Source organism: Sapajus apella, unplaced genomic scaffold, assembly GCF_009761245.1.
Source record: "Sapajus apella isolate SASKATOON/1434 unplaced genomic scaffold, GSC_monkey_1.0 scaffold3, whole genome shotgun sequence".
In the NCBI taxonomy this organism is placed as follows: domain Eukaryota; kingdom Metazoa; phylum Chordata; class Mammalia; order Primates; family Cebidae; genus Sapajus; species Sapajus apella.
The window spans coordinates 41597827-41616783 of NW_022436943.1; the positions used below are offsets into that span (position 1 = coordinate 41597827).

Sequence of the window (18957 nt, forward strand, 5' to 3'; positions counted from 1 at the left end):
CCCCTAAAATTATACAGGGCAAGAGAATACTAGGGCTGGAGGGACTTTAGAAAGTTCCCTCCACACATGTTAGAAACCAGCTCTTAGATTACCATCTCACCTGCTGGTGTGGACAGAGAAATATGTAATACACGCATCTGATGATGAGGCTGGTGATAACCAGGGAATGCCCTAGGCTGAAGGGCAGGCCAAACAGCTGCTGATTTATGCTGTACTATCTGAAAAATCACCAGGCCATTTTTAACCCCCAAGGGGGACTAAAATGACAGGCTTCAAATGACAGTTCTTACACATGTTCTGAACAGGAGCAAACTGAGAAAGCTCCCAGGCCACCATGCCTGGGAGTTCCAAAAGTGAGTATCTTATACTTTCAGAGACATGTCCAATAAATCCAATTAATTCATCTCACCTAATTAAAGGAGTTCATTGGAAATGCAATATGGTATTTTTATTGCACTGCTGCTTTGAATCTCCACGTCAGTGAGCTAGAAGAAAGAAATTTTTATTTTGTGGAGAAGATACAAGAAAACTTTGGGAAAAGGGAAGAGAAGACCTACTCCCTCCACATTCCAAAAAAGGAGTCCTTTATAAAACAGCCCCTTGATTCTTGGCAGAAAACAGTATCCACCACATGCTCCAGAAAAATTCCCGGGGAAAAAAAAAAAAAAGATTTGAAATTTGAATACATGCTCACCATACAAATACAGGCCTATACTCATCATATGCATAAAATACACACCCCACTTCTTGTCTTGAGCCAAGCAGTATCAAATTTGGGATGAGACATTCCATCTCACTTTACTTAGTGAACCATTCACCAGAGTCTCTTTTTGAACAGTGGATGTTAAAGAACCCTCTGTATAATTCTGTAATGTATAAAAATTTAATCCTGTTCTAAAATGCTTTTATTTGGATATGGTGAAGTTTCAAGGAACGCAGATGACCCAATGACAGCAAAGCCTGCTACAGTGTGGAACCGGACAGGAATCAGATCACATCTGCATTTGGTGGCCAACAAGGTATACCACAGAAAAACTCTTACAATGTGTGTATTCATAATTGCAGCTTTGTCTCCGGGAGAAAGAATAAAAATATAAGTTCCAATGTGTCTGAATGCTCCCAGATCTTCCAATCACAGGCTAGAATTTCTTCCCTAACTTTTACCTTGATCCCTGTTATAAGTTTATCCTCAAAGATAAGCATACACTGTTTAAACTTAACATGCTGAAACAGTGCAGAGGTCTGAGTTCTGCTGCCAATAATGCCATCCTCAAGGAAAAGCCATCAATTGTTAAGCGCCCTGCAAACTGTTGAAAGTAGAAAGTCATTCACTGTTATTGCGCTTCCTGATTTGCTAAGTGCCCCCGCACGGTGGGATCACTCGCTTGGCTACTTGGATTGCCAGAAAAGAAAAAATAGTTTTCCCTTCCCTATCTCGCACAGGTTTATCTCTGAAAGTCATCTCAGATGACCGACCCCCAGCACATTTGCTACCCATTTTAATGTTTCTTCAAGAGGCAAGAACAAGACCTCTGTGACTGCTCAGCTTCACAGAACTAGTGGGAAACATAATACTTTTGTAATAGGAGAAAGAAGTTTTTTTAAAGACACAAAGTAATATTAATGATTTGTACTCTCAGTTGAACAACTCCTGGGAAATCAAAATCTACCGTATTTTGGCAACAGTTCCAACAGGTGGTTGGAATTCTGGGCACTTGCCAAACCACCAGGAGCTTCTATATGACTGGCAAGCTACTGTACAGTATTGCACACTACAGCTATAATGAGCTGTAAACAGATAGGTCAAATGAAAGAAATGAAATTAAAACCATGATAAACACATACAAACAGTAAGCCTGAAGTTATAGGCATCTGATGTGGTTTAGTGGAACAGACAGTAACAATGGTTTCTTATTGAGTGTTTACTATGTTCCATGTACTGTTCTAAGCATATTACATGTATTATTACTCATTTAATCCCTATAATAGCAATCCTAGGCTGAAATTGTTATCTCCATTTTACAAGTGAAGAACGGAAAGAGAGAAGCTGACCAAGGTCTCGTAGCTAGTGACAGAGTCACCATCTGAATTCAAACCAGAACCATTATGTGTAACCTCTAAGCAATCCTCAGCTGAAAGTCAAGAGATGTGTGTTCCATCTCCAATTCGGTCACAACTACACGACCTTGGGCAAATTGCTCAGTCTCCCTGGATCTCTATTTTTTGTCCACACTGTAAGAGTTAAACCAGATTTTAAGATCATTCCCGGCTGGGCGTGGTGGCTCAAGCCTGTAATCCCAGCACTTTGGGAGGCCGAGGCGGGTGGATCACGAGGTCAAGAGATCGAGACCATCTTGGTCAACATGGTGAAACCCCATCTCTACTAAAAAAAAATACAAAAAAAAAAAAAAAAGATCATTCCCGTAATCTTATTGCTCTTCTCTCCAGACAAAACTATCGGGTCCTAAATATTTGGAGTCAGTTGAACACCATATTCTCCTCCCTGAGCAAACATACAACACACAGGCAGACACACATATGCAAGGACAGATGTGACAGCCCCAATCAGTGGTCTCTGTGCAGAAAAATCAGATGAAGAAAACTGAGACCCAAAGAGGCTCAAACCTCACCAACACTCTCTAGATTCTCACTTCGTGTTTTCTGTCTAAGGGTGCTCATTTCTTAGCTTATTTTTATAGAAATCTAAGATTTGTTTTGACATCTAATCCTTTTTGCTCTCTGTTATCCCTACTTAAGTTACTCCTCAGACATAGCTAAGTCTAAAATAACTGCAGGAAAATACTACTCCACCTTCTAACTGTACTAAGCATTGAGGTACTTAAATTTTATCTTAACATAAAACACTTTTTTTTTTTAAACATGTAACTCAATAATCTGAATACAAAAAATACTATACATTTCCACTCTGAATCAATAAAAGACTGACTGCCCTACATTTACACGTTTGCAACATTACACTTGTATACTTAAAAATGCAGTTATCATAAAAAGTGTTGCTTAAAGGTAGCTTTTTTAATGCAGGTGTGAATTTTAAACACACATGTAGCATATAAGAAATGGTGTTTTCAAGAAAAATTTATTCTCTTTCAGTAAAGCAAAAGCATCTAAGTATTAGATTCCCTCTGTTTGGATTTTCAGATTGCTTCAGATATACAGACATAAGAATAATTTTGTTAAGTGGCCTTCCCAACCTTTGTAAAAACATAAAACATAATTTCAACTTAAGTGTCATATGATTGTCACCAAATCTGAATCGATTTTTAAGACCCACTAAGAAGTCAAGTCATTGCAATACCGCACACCCTCTATTTTACCTATACATCTTGAGTACTTCTATGCAATATCCTGCAGGATTCTACAAACGAAACAAACAAGCCAGGATTTTAAATGAAGGCCAGTGGAAGGAACAGTTGTACACATTCCCTTTGCTTTTCCCCGCTTTGCTTTTTAATTAAATGATAAATCTCAATATGAATTCGTTAGAAGCCTGATAGCTCAATTAAGCCCTATGTTACTATATACTCTGGGGCAATACTTCAATATCAGTTAGCAGAGTTGGAATGTAACCTGAGCAAAAAATGTAAACCAAAAGTTTTATTCTATCCATCCTTTGGGAGACAAACTACAATTAAAGGGGGGGAATGTCCCAATATCTACGGACTGTTGAATGATAAAAAAACATAATGTTTTTTTTCCTATACCAATAAATTATTTGGATTTGTATTATGCATCAAAACCCTTTGGTTCATTTTAATTTGGTTTCAGTGATACTCATATCAAACACAATAGTAAAAACAGAAAAAGAAAAAAAAAATACCTTGGGAAAAAAAAAAGTTCAATGGAAGAAACTTCCCATTTGAACACGACAAGAAACTCTGGGTGAATCAGCAAATGAGCACAATGACCGAGGAGTAGGAACAGGAATGCCTGAGCTATAAATCAGAGAGTAACATTTAGAGACTCCATACTTTGAATATACCACATCAACAGTAGTAACATTCCCTTCAGTTAAATAAATGTAAATTTTTTTCATTTATGCAACAAACACTGAGTGTTTCCTATGAGTCAGTCAGGCACGGTGCTGAAGCTTTGAAGGTACAGTGGTACTAGAGCTCAATGTCATTTTCCCAAGGAGGCCTTTCTTCCCCTCCACATTTAAGGCTGCAAAACTCTTCCTCATCCCCACTCTCGTTATGCATCTAAACCACCTGGCAAGCTTTTTAAAATCCTGGAACTTCGGCCAGCTGGACGTCGTGGCTCATGCCTGTAATCGCAACATTTTGGGAGGATGAGGTGGGCAGATCACTTGAGATCAGGAGTTCAAGACCAGCCTGACTGACCAACATGGCAAAACCTTGTCTCTATTAAAAATACCAACAATTAGCTAGGCATGGTGGTGCATGCCTGTAATTTCAACTACTCCAGAGGCTGAGGCAGGAGAACTGTTCGAACCAGGGAGTTGGAGGTTGCAGTGAGCCGAGATCATGCCACTGCATTCCAGCCTGGGCAACAGAGTGAGACCCCTTCTCAAAAAATAAAAATAAAATAAATAAATAAATAAAAACCTGGAACTTCATCCCTAATTGGCCTGGACTGGGGCCTGGCCCTAATTTCAGAAGCTCCCCAGCAGAGTCTACTGTACAGTCAAGGTTGAGACTCACTGCCTTAACCCCCTTCCATATATTGCTTTACTTCACAGCATGCAACACCTTCTAATATATGCCAAAATTTGTATGCCATCAGCCTCAGCCTCCAACCACTAGGCTGTGAGCATCTAGAGGCCAGGTACATGCACCTTTTTATTGACTATTGACTACCCAGTGCCTGCATGACATAGCCGCTCAATAAGTATCTATTAAGTAAATTAATGAAAAACCAACATGAATCCTCCCCTCAGGTTCTGTGCAATCTACTAGAAAGAGAAAAACAGCAAACTGAATGGAAAACCACAGCTGGCTGTTAAATGTCCTATATGAGCACGTACCAGAAGAATCTGGCCTTGTCTGAGGCATCAAGGAAGTGACTCTGGAAGCAGTAAGATCTAGCTGGGTGGTGGCTTTCCAGAAAGTGGAAAGGAGGTGTGTGGGGAAAGGAGGGAGGAGGAGTGTGGCTCTGCCCTGGGGCTGGGGATGAGGAGGCAGGCAGAGCTTGCCTGCCTTAGTAACATGTGAATCAACTATGAGACGCCCCCAAGGTTCATTCAAGTAGGGTGGTGATGCTTTCCAGCAGTGGCACTGCAGATGATTTTTACCAATCCGCCAGGATGCTGGAATGTGTGCAGGAAATGTGCCTGTACATCTTCAAGCTGGGCCCCTGCTGGGAGTGTGAAATGTCCAATATCCCTGCCAGGGTAACCCCAGGACAAGATAGAAGATGCCCCTTGTCCCCTCATGGGTCTCTCCCTTCTCCAAACCCTAACATCCATATGCTACACCTTAGGCAGGCAGGGCCAGCCCTAGCCCTAGACTACTCCCTTCACCTGAACCCACAGACCAAGTCATTCTAGATACCGATCCATCAAGAATAGCTAGCACTACAGGCCCACACCACAGAATCAGAAAACTTACCTTTCATCTAGGTTTAAACTGACATGCATCATGAAAATGCACTAGAAATCAGAGTTAGCAACAAATAACAGAAATCAAATGCTAACCTAAAGAAGATCCTGTCTCTCTGGAGCCCTGGAGGAAATTGCTAAAGTCAGTAGACAAGTTTTCAAATGGAGATTTTACTCTGAAGACCACCAATCTATTTTATTAATCATACAGTTTTCAAAAAGTTATAAAACACATTACTTCTTTTTCTATGTTCTTAAACAATGGACAGTGAACACAAATGATGTCTCAGAGTCAATACTGTACTGTGTTCTAGCTCATCAAATATCCACAGAAGCTGTGCTTGGTGACCGGCAGGGCAGTAGGTGCTGGACTTGGAAGCACATTCATTCCTGAGGAGCGTGTACAACACATTCTTCGGCATTGAGCCAGCTGTTCTTAAACTGCCATGCTTCTTTACTTCTTCTGGGCATTATATTTTATAATTTTCTGGCCCACTTCCTTATATTTGGGTTACCAGCTGTCATTTCTTCCCAGAACTATCTGCAAGAATCCCTCTCTCGTTTTTAAATTTACTGCTTCTAATCTACTGTAGGTTGAGAAACCAGATTACCTAACAGGCAAGAATTGTCTCTCTAAAGCAATATTAAATAAATTCTAGGTGAGAAACCCAAGTGATACTCTATAAATCAATCATCCTATTGTTTGTGAGTGTGTGGTCTTTATGACATCAGTTCCAGCTGTTCAAAAGCAGTAAGGTACTGTGGTGAAAAACGCAGGTTCAAAAGTCAGAGGGCCTCGGTTCCTCTGCTAGGCGCGTGCTCTTAGGCAAACCACTTTTAAAGATTGACTGCTTTGGTTTCTTCATCTGTAAAATGGAGATAAAATGAGTATCCTCCTGCTAGGTGGACATAAAGATTAAAGAAGATACTTCCCACTATCCTGCTCATAGGATGCCCTCAAATATGAGTTGCTCTTGCTGTTATCAGCTCGGGTCAAATATGTACATGCCAACAGGATATGGCTTCAACACCTCGTGCCACAGCCAACTTCCCCTAACCACAGTCCTCTGTTCCAGGAAGCAACTTTGGGCTGTTTCTTCCAAAAGGATGACCACCAATTAAATCAAGAGTGGCAATGTTTCACTGACCAGGTCACCACCATACCCAAGACGTGGCCTCATATGAATGGCTCTCCCCAGAAGGAGCAATGCTCACTAGAAAAGTCAATCTGACTAGTCTCCCCCAGGCCCTGGATTGGGAAAAACTGGCCAGTGGTTGGCAGACACACACAGGGCCAGAGGTGCTGGGCAAGCAAGACATGAAGGCATAGAGCAAGAACAAAGGCGCCTGTCCCAGGTATTGTGGTGGGTCCTGAGAACTTACTAGGGCAGTTTCGGTTCAGTTTCTGTTCCATGTCCCCTCACAATAAATCCCAAAACTTAAGGCAGCCCAAGTGATTTTCTGTTCTTTGCAAGCTAAGGGCCTGCAGAACCAGCCAAGGGAGGCTACCCGGTAGCTGAGTTCCACTTATACAAGGTGTTTCTCCAAATGTCATCCTTGACTGGTAAGGACCTAAAAGTCAACTGGAAAAGAGATCACCTGCATTATTAGAGCAGTCAACCAGGGAACCTGTCAGGGGAGTGTCTGACTGTCCCAGGTACCGCCCTCAACTGCTTCTACTCCTACCCCACGACACATGCAAACCCCAGCCTGAAGACCCCTGTAGGTCTGTATAGAAACAATGGCTGGACTTCCGGGGCACCTACCACAATTTCCTGAGGACTTAAGTATCAAAGCGGAGATAAGTTATTGCTGTGGCTTAGATAAGAAGAGCTGTTTCAAAACTAAATGAACCTCTATTGTTAATTAGAAAATGACAGGAAGATGAGTTTGATAATACCATCACCCTGTAAAGCAGATTAACGTTTACAAGGTACAGCCTCACACATGTCACCTCATTTGATCCTGTTAACAACTCTATGAGACCAGTATTATGATCTCCATTTCCAGATGTGGAAACTGAGGCTGGGAAGTTAAAAACCTAGTCCAGGAATTTTTGGGGATCAGCTACTTTTGTGGTGCAGGGTCACAGGTTCTCCCTTCTAAAGCGCTTCACAGAAGACAAAAGCATAGACAAAAAGAGGCTGTGTAGCCCCACAAATGCCTTTGTTTGCTATCTATTTTTAAATCACTTAGAATAATGCCTCCTGTACACTTAGAATCCCAGGCCTTACTTAGATGCCCAGAGGTCAAAGCGACCTGTCCAAATTTACCTCCTATGGTCCATGGAGTCAACAACCAAACAGAAAATAGGAACAAATGCCTTGATAAACTGAATACAATGAGCTAGAAGGGTGACATCTACCTAGGTAAGGCCTGCAGATTCCGAAATCCCAGGCAAGGGTATGTGCGCAGTGCGTGGACAGAAGTCTAAGGACGCCTGCTCAGTTAGAGACCAGGGAGGATTTTGGCTGGAGCAAAAACAAAACTTCAAAGGGAACAGAGAAGTGGAGCTTCAGAGGCCCCCTGGCAGGACCAATTAACACCTACAAATGTTTATCTAGGCAGTCATTTAATGACGGCTACTTCACTAAATGGATGTTCACCTTAAAACAGCTACAGCCCTGAATGGGACTGGAGTCTGGAGTAGGGAGGACAGGACAGGAAGTTCTGTATTGTTTTGAGAGAGAGAGAGAGAGAGACCCTAAAAACACACAACAAGGTGAAACTCATCACAGACCATTTCTAATGGGGGAAAAAAAAAAAACAAGATAAATATATAAGAAAGCTGGGTGTGGTAGCTCATGCCTGTTGTAATCCCAGCACTTTGGGAGGCCGAGGCAGGCAGATCACCTGAGGTCAGAAATTCGACACCAGCCTGGCCTACATGGTGGAACCCCCATCTCTACTAAAAATACAAAAATTACCCGGGCGTGGTGGTGCACACCTGTCATCCCACCTATTCAAGAGGCTGAGGCAGGAGAATCCCTTGAACCCAGGATGTGGAGGTTGTAGTGAGATGGGATCACGTCACTGCACTCCACCCTGGGTGACAGAGTGAGACTATGTCTCAAGAAAAGTAATACTAACAATAAAGAAATCAAAATATGTAAGAAAATGTAAATGGTTAAACAAACTCTGGTCCAGCCATGGTTTAGAGGAAAAAAAAAATCACATGTTAAAAATCCTATTTTCAAAACTATTTCGAATAGAAAAATGCTGTTGGATAATGTTAGGGAAAGAAACAACATCCAAAACTATATTTAAAGGCTGACTTCAACTTTACAAAACTAACAGACTAGAATGGTAAGGGGAATAGGCCGAAGTTTGTTTTGGTTGCAAAAGTAGCCCCAGCTCCAACACATATGTGTCCAGCACAAACAAGAAAATGTGTTGAATTCATTATTTACTCACCATTAATTAAATAATAATTAATTTATCTATCCACGGTACTTGGATATGCAGAGACAGAGCCATATAAGCATATATTTGTGCTAGAACAGACTGACTACCTCAAAGTTTACCAATAGTGGCTAGCACTTATAACTGAACTAGGAGGGCCAGGCGCGGTGGCTTACACCTGTAATCCCAGCCCTTTCAGAGGCCAAGGCAGGCAAATCACAAAGTCAGGAGACTGAAACCATCCTGGCTAACATGGTGAAACCCCAGCTCTACTAAAAGTACAAAAAATTAGCGGGGTGTGGTGGCACGCACCTGTAGTCCCAGCTACTGGAAGGCTGAGGCAGAAGAATTGCTTGAACCCGGGAGGCAGAGGGTGCAGTGAGCCAAGAGTGTGCCACTGCACTCCAGCCTGAACTACAGAGAGAGACTCCATCTCAAAAAAAAAAAAAAAAAAAAAAAAAAAATAGAATTAGGAAAGAAATTTAATTACATATTCCGGTCTTCTGTATTTTCCCAATCTTCCACAAAGGCTATGTATACCTTCTTTTCTTTCTTTTTTTTTCTTCTGGAAGCCAAGGTCTTGCTCAGTCATCCAGGGTGGAGTGCAGTGGTACCATCGTTGGTCACGGCAGCCTCAGTGTCCTGGACTCATGCAATCCTCCCACCTCAGTCTTCCAAGCAGCTGGGACTACAGGTGTGCATGACTATGCACAGCTAATTTTTTTTTATCCTTAGTAAAGATAAGATCCTGCTATGTTACCCAGGCTAGTATGATCTAGAACTCCTGGGCTCAAGCAGTCTTCCACCTTGGCCTCCCAAAGTGCTAGAATTACAGGCATGAACTGTGCTCAGCCTGTATATAACGTTTATAATTTTTTAAGCACTGTTTTTCTTTTAAAGAGCCTTAGGCCCTGGAGGCACTGAGTGTGATATATTCCAGAGACAGATTATTCCCATAACCCTTTCATTTCTATTCTATTGGATCACCACATCTACCTGGGGCAGCAGCATTCACTCTGAGCCCCATCCACCTGCAGCAACATCTCCAGGGTTCGCTTTCACTTTCAATCAAAGAGGGACGCCCTGCCAGATGCTATCAGTAGGAGAAAGGTCATGCAGGTAGATTACTAATCAGCTTCCTCATCTTTCTTAGAAGAACCCTAGGAGAGAATTACAAGCAGAATCTACGTAGAAAAAATTGCAATGCCTCTTGAACAGAAGAGTTCAAAGAGCTCAGTGCTCACAGGTAGGAATTAGGGGCCATCTTTATAACATCTCTGAGCCTAACTTTTTCCTCAGGAAACATATTCATAAAGTAAAGCAATGGAAAAGAAGGTCGATATACAAACACGCGACTCGCGATTCACTTGTTAAAAATTAATATGTAACAGGTAGAAACTCTGTTTGATTCTTTAAGGGTGGTAACATTCTGTAGAAGAGAAGGGACTTTGGAATCTAAGTACCCTGGTAAGAACTCTGCCATTTACTCACTAGATGTGACACTGAGCTTGTTACTTTACTATCTCAGGGGCCTACATTCTAATGTGTAAAATAAGGATATAATCTAACTCGCACTGTTGTTGAAAGGTTATATGAACAAATGAGAGTAAATTCAAATAACGGGCCCTCAACAAATCTTCTAGTTTGGAGGGAATCCCTGTTTATTACTGGAACTTGGTCAAGATGGAAGAGCTTTTAAATACAAACAACTGCAGGTTGAATATTCATTATCTGAAATGAATGCTAGTTATCCCTTATCTAAAGAAAGTTAATTTAGCACAACCTGAAGCCGTACAAGTTCCATGTAGGGGGCTGGCACACCTGTTCTGATGACTCAGCCACTGTGTACGACATTCACATCATGACCCCGAGAGACAAGAAAGCCCACTATTTTTAATTCCAGAGAGTAAAGGAAGCACTAGGTAATTATTACACGGCAACAGTGACTTCTCAAACACCTTGTTCAGAAAACACCTTGTTTCAAATACACAACTTCAGGCTGAGAAGGACTTGGCCTAAAATGCTTGAAATGCTTGAGATCAAAAGTGTTTCAAATTTTGGGTTTTTTCAGGTTCTGAGATATCCGCATTGTATACTTAGAGTTGGGCATTCCTAATTCAGAAATCTGAAATCCAAAATTCTCAAGTTGGTGGTCAAAAGTTTCAGATTGTGGAGCACTTCAAACCTTTGGATTAGGGAGGATCAGCCTGTAGTAATAACTACGATAAGCTCATGGAAACATAAGCTTCCGTGTTAATGTTTGAACGTGAAACAGGTCCAGGAGCCTGCAGAAGCCAATGACCACTTTGTCTCACCTGGTTCATTCTGAATACACGGTGCTGCAAAGTGAATGCAGTGAGGTAGCAATGAATATTCTTTTCTCGGTAAAAAGAACAGAGATCCTGGAGTCAGAAAAGCTGGGTTTTAGTCTCAGTTCAGCATAGCCTCAGGCCAGCCACCTTACCACCTTTTTCCTCCGTTTACACACCGGCAACACAGCCTGAGAAGACACTTTGAAGACAGTTGTGAGCAAGGCGGCCAGGCCCTACCAAGCACAACTTCTGCTGAGACATTGGCATATTAAAGGTCCCTATTGGCAGGTATTTCCAGCACTGTGTTCTGGGAAGGCAGATCGCCAGGCCTTCTGACAGTATGAACCATCACCACCTGCAGGTGTGGCATCACCCCTTTTGCCATCCAAAGCTGCTGTCACAGTCAGGGGGACCAAAGGTGGCCTCCTATTGGCAGGACCTGCCCAAACCTTAGTAGCAAGCCATTTTTTTGTAGCGTAAACTCCTGAAGGCCCGTAGCTCAGGTCACAGGCTCCACTGGAAACCCTCATTTGTTAGGCTGAATCCAGTAATAATACAAACGTCCCTAAAAGTAGCAATTAACACTCCAACCCTTATTCAGGGATTCCTTGTGATTGAGGCTCTCAGGTGCGCTCCAGAAAGCAGGTTTAGAAAAAGGCGAGAAAGGAAAGAGAGGAGAGAACCAGCATCTCAGTGTCAGAAGACAAACAAGCCAACTTCATAATTTTCCGCAGGGCTGGCCCTACCTTATTTTTTAACTTTGTTAATTTGGTTTATTTTAGAAATGCTTTTGTACAACTGTGGGGAGAAAGGCGCTAATATTTTACATTTAAAACCTGAGAATCTCAATTCCCACCTGTCATTTTGGAGAAGGAAAACATTCATCTAAGGTTCACTGCTGGATCAGGAACTTGATCAAGGTGTCTGCTAACACAGTTTGAGATAATGAGGAAGAAAAGATAAAAGCATTTAGCATTATGACTTGTCCTGTGCATAGTTTCTTTTTGCTACAAGTGCACAGAATTCAACTTATTGTTCAGTCAATGCACAGCCTATTCTCTAAACCCCTTAGGGCCAAATTGAAAGGTTCAAAAAACTCCTAGACTAAACAGCTCCACAGACCTACCCAACTAAGCAAACAGGCAAAATGTAAACTCCCAGAGCAAGTATTTGTAAGTCTGAGGATGCCCTCAGCAGGAGGTGTGCGTCAGCCCCTGAAACCATATGACAAATTGTGAATATGCTTTTATTTATTTACTTATCATTTATTTTTACAAAAGTGTCCTCCAAGTTTTCATCAGATTACTGAAGAATTCTACGAGAAATCCCATAGTAAACATCATTAATGAGAATCTCCTCGTGGCTGGTGAATTTTCAAGGGTGCCTGAGAGTAGAAATGAAAGGCAAAATTCAGGGGGCCTGCATTCTAGTGCTACCCTTGTCACTAAACAGTTTTCTGGCCTTAAGCAAATCCCTGAAACATTCTGTCCCTCAGTTTCTACATCTGTAAAAATCAGGATGTTGGAAGCCAAATGATCTCTTACCTTCAAGACCCTTAAAGACACCAGAATTGTGAGGTACAGCATTAGCAAACAAGAAAAAGGAAAATATCAAAAAGATTTGCACACTATCTTCCCTGTTCCCAGAAAAGCTTTAAATATTCACTCTTGCTTTCCTTTTAAAGGGGGCTGAAGATAGAAGCCACCTCTTCTTTCCCTCTCTTTCTTCTATTTCAAATACCTGAACCTAAAGTTTCACAATAATGCCCTTTGTAGGGACATGAACTATGAAGCTTATGTAAAATACAGTAATTCTGTGAGGATGCATAAGCAGCTGAAAGAACATAAAATAGAATTTCTCTAAAGCATCATTACAAATCATCTAATTACTGCAGTGATTTTAGCTGGCATCATCCATGTGCATTAAAATATATAACTGATTAAAAAATACGGGTATCATAAAAATTGATATTTTAATACATTCCTGGATGTCTGGGTCAAAAAAATGACAAATGAAATTTATTTCCTATTAGAAATGTCATTTTCCTTCATTCCATGTAGCTCTCCCATACCTTTGTAATCAATGTCTAATTTTCACAAAGGCACAGGTGAGACAGAAGTCCTTGCTCATTTAGCACTAAATCTTTACTGACACATAATGTTCTCTTTCACCAAAAGCAACAATTTGTTTAGCTGATACATTTGTATATACTCTAGAGTATCCTAACTTTATCATGATACCATAAATTTTTGATATAATCATCAGACCCCATAAAGTGTGCTCCAGAGGAAACTTACAGGTGATTGCTTGAGGGAGCAAATTAAATTAAAGCTTTTTTTTTTCCCCACATACACTTGCTAATAAATTAGATGAAAATTGATTGTGTTTTTATAAGCTATTACCAGTTAAGTGCTTAGAGAACCCCTGAAGCAGTCTAAAACCCATTCGACAAAACCCAAACTAATGCTCAAGGTGACTAATCAGAAGTCACACCATGAGTCAATATGAGAAGCCAAACTTACATAGATCACATCTACAGACCTAACTTTAATATAGCTTCCTCCTAAGGGGCTAGAGAGACTGGCTAGAGAGACTTGACTTGAGTAGTTCCACATCTCACATTATCTAAGGCTATCTTCCAGAAAGCATCAATATAAGTAGCACAGTAGTTGCTCTTCCACCAGAGCACAACACACGTTGCTTGCTCTGCTAGCATATCTCCAAATTTAAGAGTTCTTGCTTCATCTTCATGTGTTATAAAGGCAATAATAAAAGGCAATAAAGTTTGTAAGCACCATTTCTCAAAGACAAATAATTCTGCTAACACACTGAGAGAAATGAGTCAAAACTCAGGTGTGCCAGGTGAGTGAATGTAAACCTTTTGCAGCACCATCCCGGGCTGTCATGCAAGTTTAGGGCTGCAAGGTATGCAAAAGGGGAACACAATGAAAATCCAGAGGTGTCCCTCCTAAAGAGATCCCTGCTTGGGAGACAGAACAAACTTGCTTCTCTACTAAACACCACTTTTCTGATCAGACCCAGTCTTGAGGTCTTGACCCCTTGTGGCCTTTAAACATAAACCAAAGTGTGGGTGTCATATTTCTTGGCCCGATCACAAAGAGGTAAAAAATTAGTTAAATTTAATTGGTAAACACTAAAGTTTTAAAGAAACCAACCCCTCCCTTCCTTCATTGCTGATCTCTAGAAAACGTTTCCATTCCACAGAAAATGTAGAAACTTTATTTTGGGAATATAAGGATAAGAAATATTGTTCCCTTGGATGGAGGGTATTTTCCAAATAAATGTATAATTCAAATTTCCTTAGCTGAAATCTCAGCTTTAGCCCCTTTAAAAGGATGAAGAATATAGTGATCCTTCCACAGCATTCTGTGAGACTGCTTTAGAAGACCCAGAAAGGTTAGACTTCATCTCGAGTTACTCCACCATAAACCAGACAAAGAAATTCCTGAAAGGCAATAAGCATTTTTTTCTTACAAGCACCCACAGAAATAGGTCAATGTAAATGTCGTATAAACAAAGCAGTTCATTACTAACCATAGTTTAGATGTCTTTTATGAGAAAATCGTAATCCATTGCAACTGCACATTCACACATAACTGCCCCTGAATGAGAGGAAACTATGGATTCATAATTGATCCTAGTCTCCGGCTTTTCTTATGCCTGAAAAGCAAAAGGTATCCGGGGTTGAAAGCAGAATCTGAGTGCCTGATACTTTCTCCTTCACTCTCTATGATCAAGTCTTGGAGGACTTTAATTTCCCTTCCAATCACTCCTATAGAGGCCCTAGTGTCTGAGAAAATGCACAGACAACAATCAAACCTTTCATTTCAAGGCCAGTTTCCCACCATACCCCTTCCTGTTCCAATCAGGTTTGTGAAGCCTTTCCCCTATTCTGCATTTCATGAATCAATTGCAAAATCTGCCAGCCTCTGCCAGTTCCTCTTGTACTCAGCTGAGAGGTTCCCCTTCCTTCCCTGGGTAGCACAAGGCTGCTCTGGCTTTTAACTGGCGTAACGTGGAAATGCACTGTAGGAACTCACTAACTCTTCCACACTCCGATATAAGTGAGAGTCTGGGCGGCAACCCCACCTACTAGGCAACTGGTCCACCAAGCTCAGGGTAAAGCAGATTTGTGGAATCTAGCTTTGACTCCAAATCCCGTGTCAGTTACTGTCACTGGGAAGGAAAAAGGAAGAGTGAAAAGGGCTACAAAGTAACCAACTCAGTCACTTAGCAACTGGACAAAACTTGCCTCACTACAGAGGGTAAGGAGGCATCTCACACCCATTCAAAGAGTAACAGTCTACAATTTATATGCAAATAGATGAAGACAAAAGAGAATGGGAAATCTAAATTAGCAACTGGAGTTCAGACAGTGGGACTGAGGCCCAGATTAAAAAACAGTTTCTCCTAGGAAAGAGACAGGACATGTACAGAAATGAATGAATGAATAAATGAATGAATGAATGAATGAATGAGTGCATGCATGCATGCAAAGCCACAGACCCAACAAGTTTACAGTCTCCCTTTATAAAAGTCAATGCCATGGGGGAGAGAGGAAAGGGCCACACAGTTAGATAAAATTTAAACACTTCCACAGCTAACATGAATTACAGGCTTACAGAAAATGTGAAGTTGTGAAAACTCCTGGGATAGTAGGTACCCCCACTCACCAGAAAAGCAAACAAAAGCATCACTCTTGGTGGAAAGTCTCTGGACTTTTGGTAGATCACAGCCTCTTTGGGTCTCTAAACACCCTCAGAAACACCCTCCAATACCCATGCCTGAAATGCAGTTACTAAACTTGGATCAAAACCCTACTTTTAGCAGGAGACACTCCGCCCTGAAGGTTTTCTAAGCAAGAGGGAGACACTGTCATCTACTTGGCTCGGGAAGGTGCTCCAGGCTTTTCAGTTTGCCCGAGGAGCTCCAACTCTCCCAGCCTCTAGCTGCACACCTGAACCGGATTTGCTCAATTCCAGGCTCAAAGTGAGAAGAGGACTGAGGGCTCATCCGCCCCCACCCCATCCCCCAACTTCACACCTGGACCAAGGCAGGCAGGGCCCAAGGCTGACTCGCAAAGACACGCCAGCCCAGACACTTACTTTTCATACTCGGTGTTGTCTCTGTCACAGCGAGAATCCTTGTGCTTTTGCCAGTCTTTGCCATGCTTGCAGGTGGTGAGGAGCACAACGTCCTCCCCGTTATGGACGTGATATAAGGCATTCCTGGTGTCTGACCCTATCCCTGTCAGGTACCTCTTCCCCTTGAATACCAGCATGTACTTCCTGAGAGGAGGGATAGTGTTGAACTTCAAAAACCCCCTCTCCCCTCCTGTCCTGGGGTGATCCTTAGAAAAGAGGGGAATAGAAACATCAAAGTTGGGTCGGAAGTTTTCGGTACTGATGCTGGCTTTGGCCAGCATCGCCTGGCCGATGTCAAACCCCACGTCCTCAGTGTAGTCAGGCCAAGTGCCGGAATATAAATTAAAAATTAAATGATTCCTACCATTGTTCCACAAGTGGAGACTCTGCACTTTGGATCTCAAATTGTGCACATACTGAGGTGACAACTGGTCTCTGTCTAAAGTATCCAGACTCAGGACAAAGAGGCACGCCTGGCTGGGGTCCGAGGTATAGAACCTGGAGCCCTCGATGGCCGCTAGAATGTTTTGGTAACTTTCGGCGATTTTCTCCCCTTTTTGCTGCGGGTATACGTAGACTTTGAAGCCGTTTTTCTTGCAAAGGGCGAAATCGAAGCAGGACTCCATGCGGCACTTCTTGCCTTTGTAGATGCTCGAGTTGGCATCTCGCTTCTGCCGGGGGGAAATGTGCACGCTGGAATCCTCGTTTTCCAATTGATCCCAAGGAACGAAGGGGCGCAGAGCGTCCGGGAAGCGGGGCCAGAAACGATCCGGACTGGGGTGGTGCAAGCCATTCCGACTGCTGTGCTCCTCTCTCCGGCTGTGGCTCCTCGATGCCCTAAACTGCAAGCCTCCGAAATAAAACAAAAGGGCGAGACAAGAGCCAGCTGAGAGCAGGATGAAATAGCGTTTTTTGGCCTGCATGTGTCCTGCCTGGGTCAAGAGGATTGTAAATAAACACAAGAATCACCCAAGTTTCCCAATCAACACTTTCAGCTCCAGTCCGCCATCTTCCCGCCTGTAAAGACTTCAAACTCTCCGCTCCCACCTTCTCTGGATGCCTTTCCCCAAGCCGTGGACTGATCCAGCGCATGTGGGCGATTTCTTTAACTTTCTCCCCTTCGGTCTTTCATCTTCGGGTTGCACGATGCACGGGAGAGAGCGGGGCTGAATATTTCGCACCCAGGGCGGGCGAGCAGCGGACTGTAATTTTCTTGCATGCAACAAGACGGAGGAAAAGAAAGAGAGAGGGGAGGAAAAAAAAAAAAAAAGCTCCCGATACCCAATCAATGGCAAGGCGAAGTGATTGCCTTGCCTCTCGGATTCCTCTCGGCAGCGTGGAAAACGAGCCCCGGGAAGGCAACTTCAACTCATCCACCACTCCGTGCAGAGCACTCCGGTTCCCACGAGTCGGCCGATCCCGGGTTCAGCCGGCTAGTGCATCCTGCAGCTGGGGCGCCGTAACCTCACAAATCCCTGCATCTCTCTTTATTCCCTTCTGCAGCGGCTCCAAGACTCCGGCGGTGTTTACTCCTGCGCTCGCGGGGCCGGCCCCCGGGGCGCGCGGCGGCCCGGGCTGGAGGCGGCAGCGGCTGCGGCAGCGCTGGGTGGCGGCGGCGGCGGCGCCTCCTCCCCGCGGGCAGTGCCGGCCCCGAGCGGCGCTTCGCAGGCCCCCGCGCGATCGCTGCCGACCGCCGCGTTCGGTCGCCGAATGTTACCCGGTTCTGAATGTTACACTTACACATTCCATTCCCGACACGACAGCGCTGACCTCATCCATCCACGCAGCCCGCGCTGCCATTGGCCGAGCGTCACGTCCGGGGGGGGCGGTGCTTCCGCTGCGCCCATTCATAACCCCCGGCCGCGGGCTGAGGCGCCGGCGCGGCGTCGGGGGCGCGGGGGACGCGGGGGACGCGGGGAGCCGGGGCTTACCGGGCTGCGAGCGGCTGGCGGGCGGGCTGGTGGAGCGCGGGGCGGCCCGGGGCGAGTCCCGTGGCCCCGCGGCGCGCCCAGGCCAGGATGTCGGTCTGCGCCGTGCCGGGGACCGGAGGCGCCTGCGGAAACGAGGCGGCCCGGGAAGGAGGAACCGGCGGGGGCCCCGTGCTTCGCGGCCCCGGGCGCCTTGGAGAATCCGGTCTCCTGGGCTGCCTGCCGGAACGCCTAGAGAAGGATGCTTTGAAAGTGCGAAGCAGGGAGGAAAGAAAGACTTGGTAGAAAGCGACTGCCGATCCGAAAGCTGCCTCTCCCAACCCTCCTTCCACTCTCCGAGACCCAGTGTTTCAGTTTTCTGCTAAGCATTAAAGCAGTCTCCCCTTACTCCTCCCTTACAAAGCACATCTTTTTCTTAAACCAAGGAGACACCCCAGTCCCCAACAATAAAGAGGAATTATTACAATCAAGAGGAATTGTTGCAATTCTTCGTGCCTGCCTCTGTGTGCTAGGAGTATAAGACAGCTATCCTAAATCCTCATTATCTACTTAGGCAGCCTTGCCTGAACCCC

The 18957-nt window shown here is 43.7% G+C and overlaps 2 protein-coding genes across 2 annotated transcripts in view; one reads left to right on the forward strand and one right to left on the reverse strand.

Moving 5' to 3' along the window:
- EXT1 (exostosin glycosyltransferase 1) overlaps positions 1 to 18039 on the reverse strand; it is a 311364-nt gene extending 293325 nt beyond the window's left edge. The window contains exon 1 of the mRNA XM_032252501.1: positions 16419 to 18039. Within this exon, the coding sequence (XP_032108392.1) occupies positions 16419 to 17380 (962 nt within the window). The 5' untranslated portion in view covers positions 17381 to 18039. The remainder of the gene's footprint in view (positions 1 to 16418) is intronic.
- Positions 17509 to 18750, forward strand: LOC116535802 (translation initiation factor IF-2-like). Its single transcript, XM_032257209.1, has one exon. It carries the CDS (start codon positions 17548 to 17550, stop codon positions 18748 to 18750), a length of 1203 nt encoding a protein of 400 aa, XP_032113100.1. The 5' UTR covers positions 17509 to 17547.
- The last annotated feature ends 207 nt before the right edge of the window (positions 18751 to 18957 follow it).

Excerpts from the sequence above, each read along its gene's own strand:
- LOC116535802 (XM_032257209.1), top strand. The coding sequence starts at position 17,548 with ATGTGGGCGATTTCTTTAACTTTCTCCCCTTCGGTCTTTCATCTTCGG.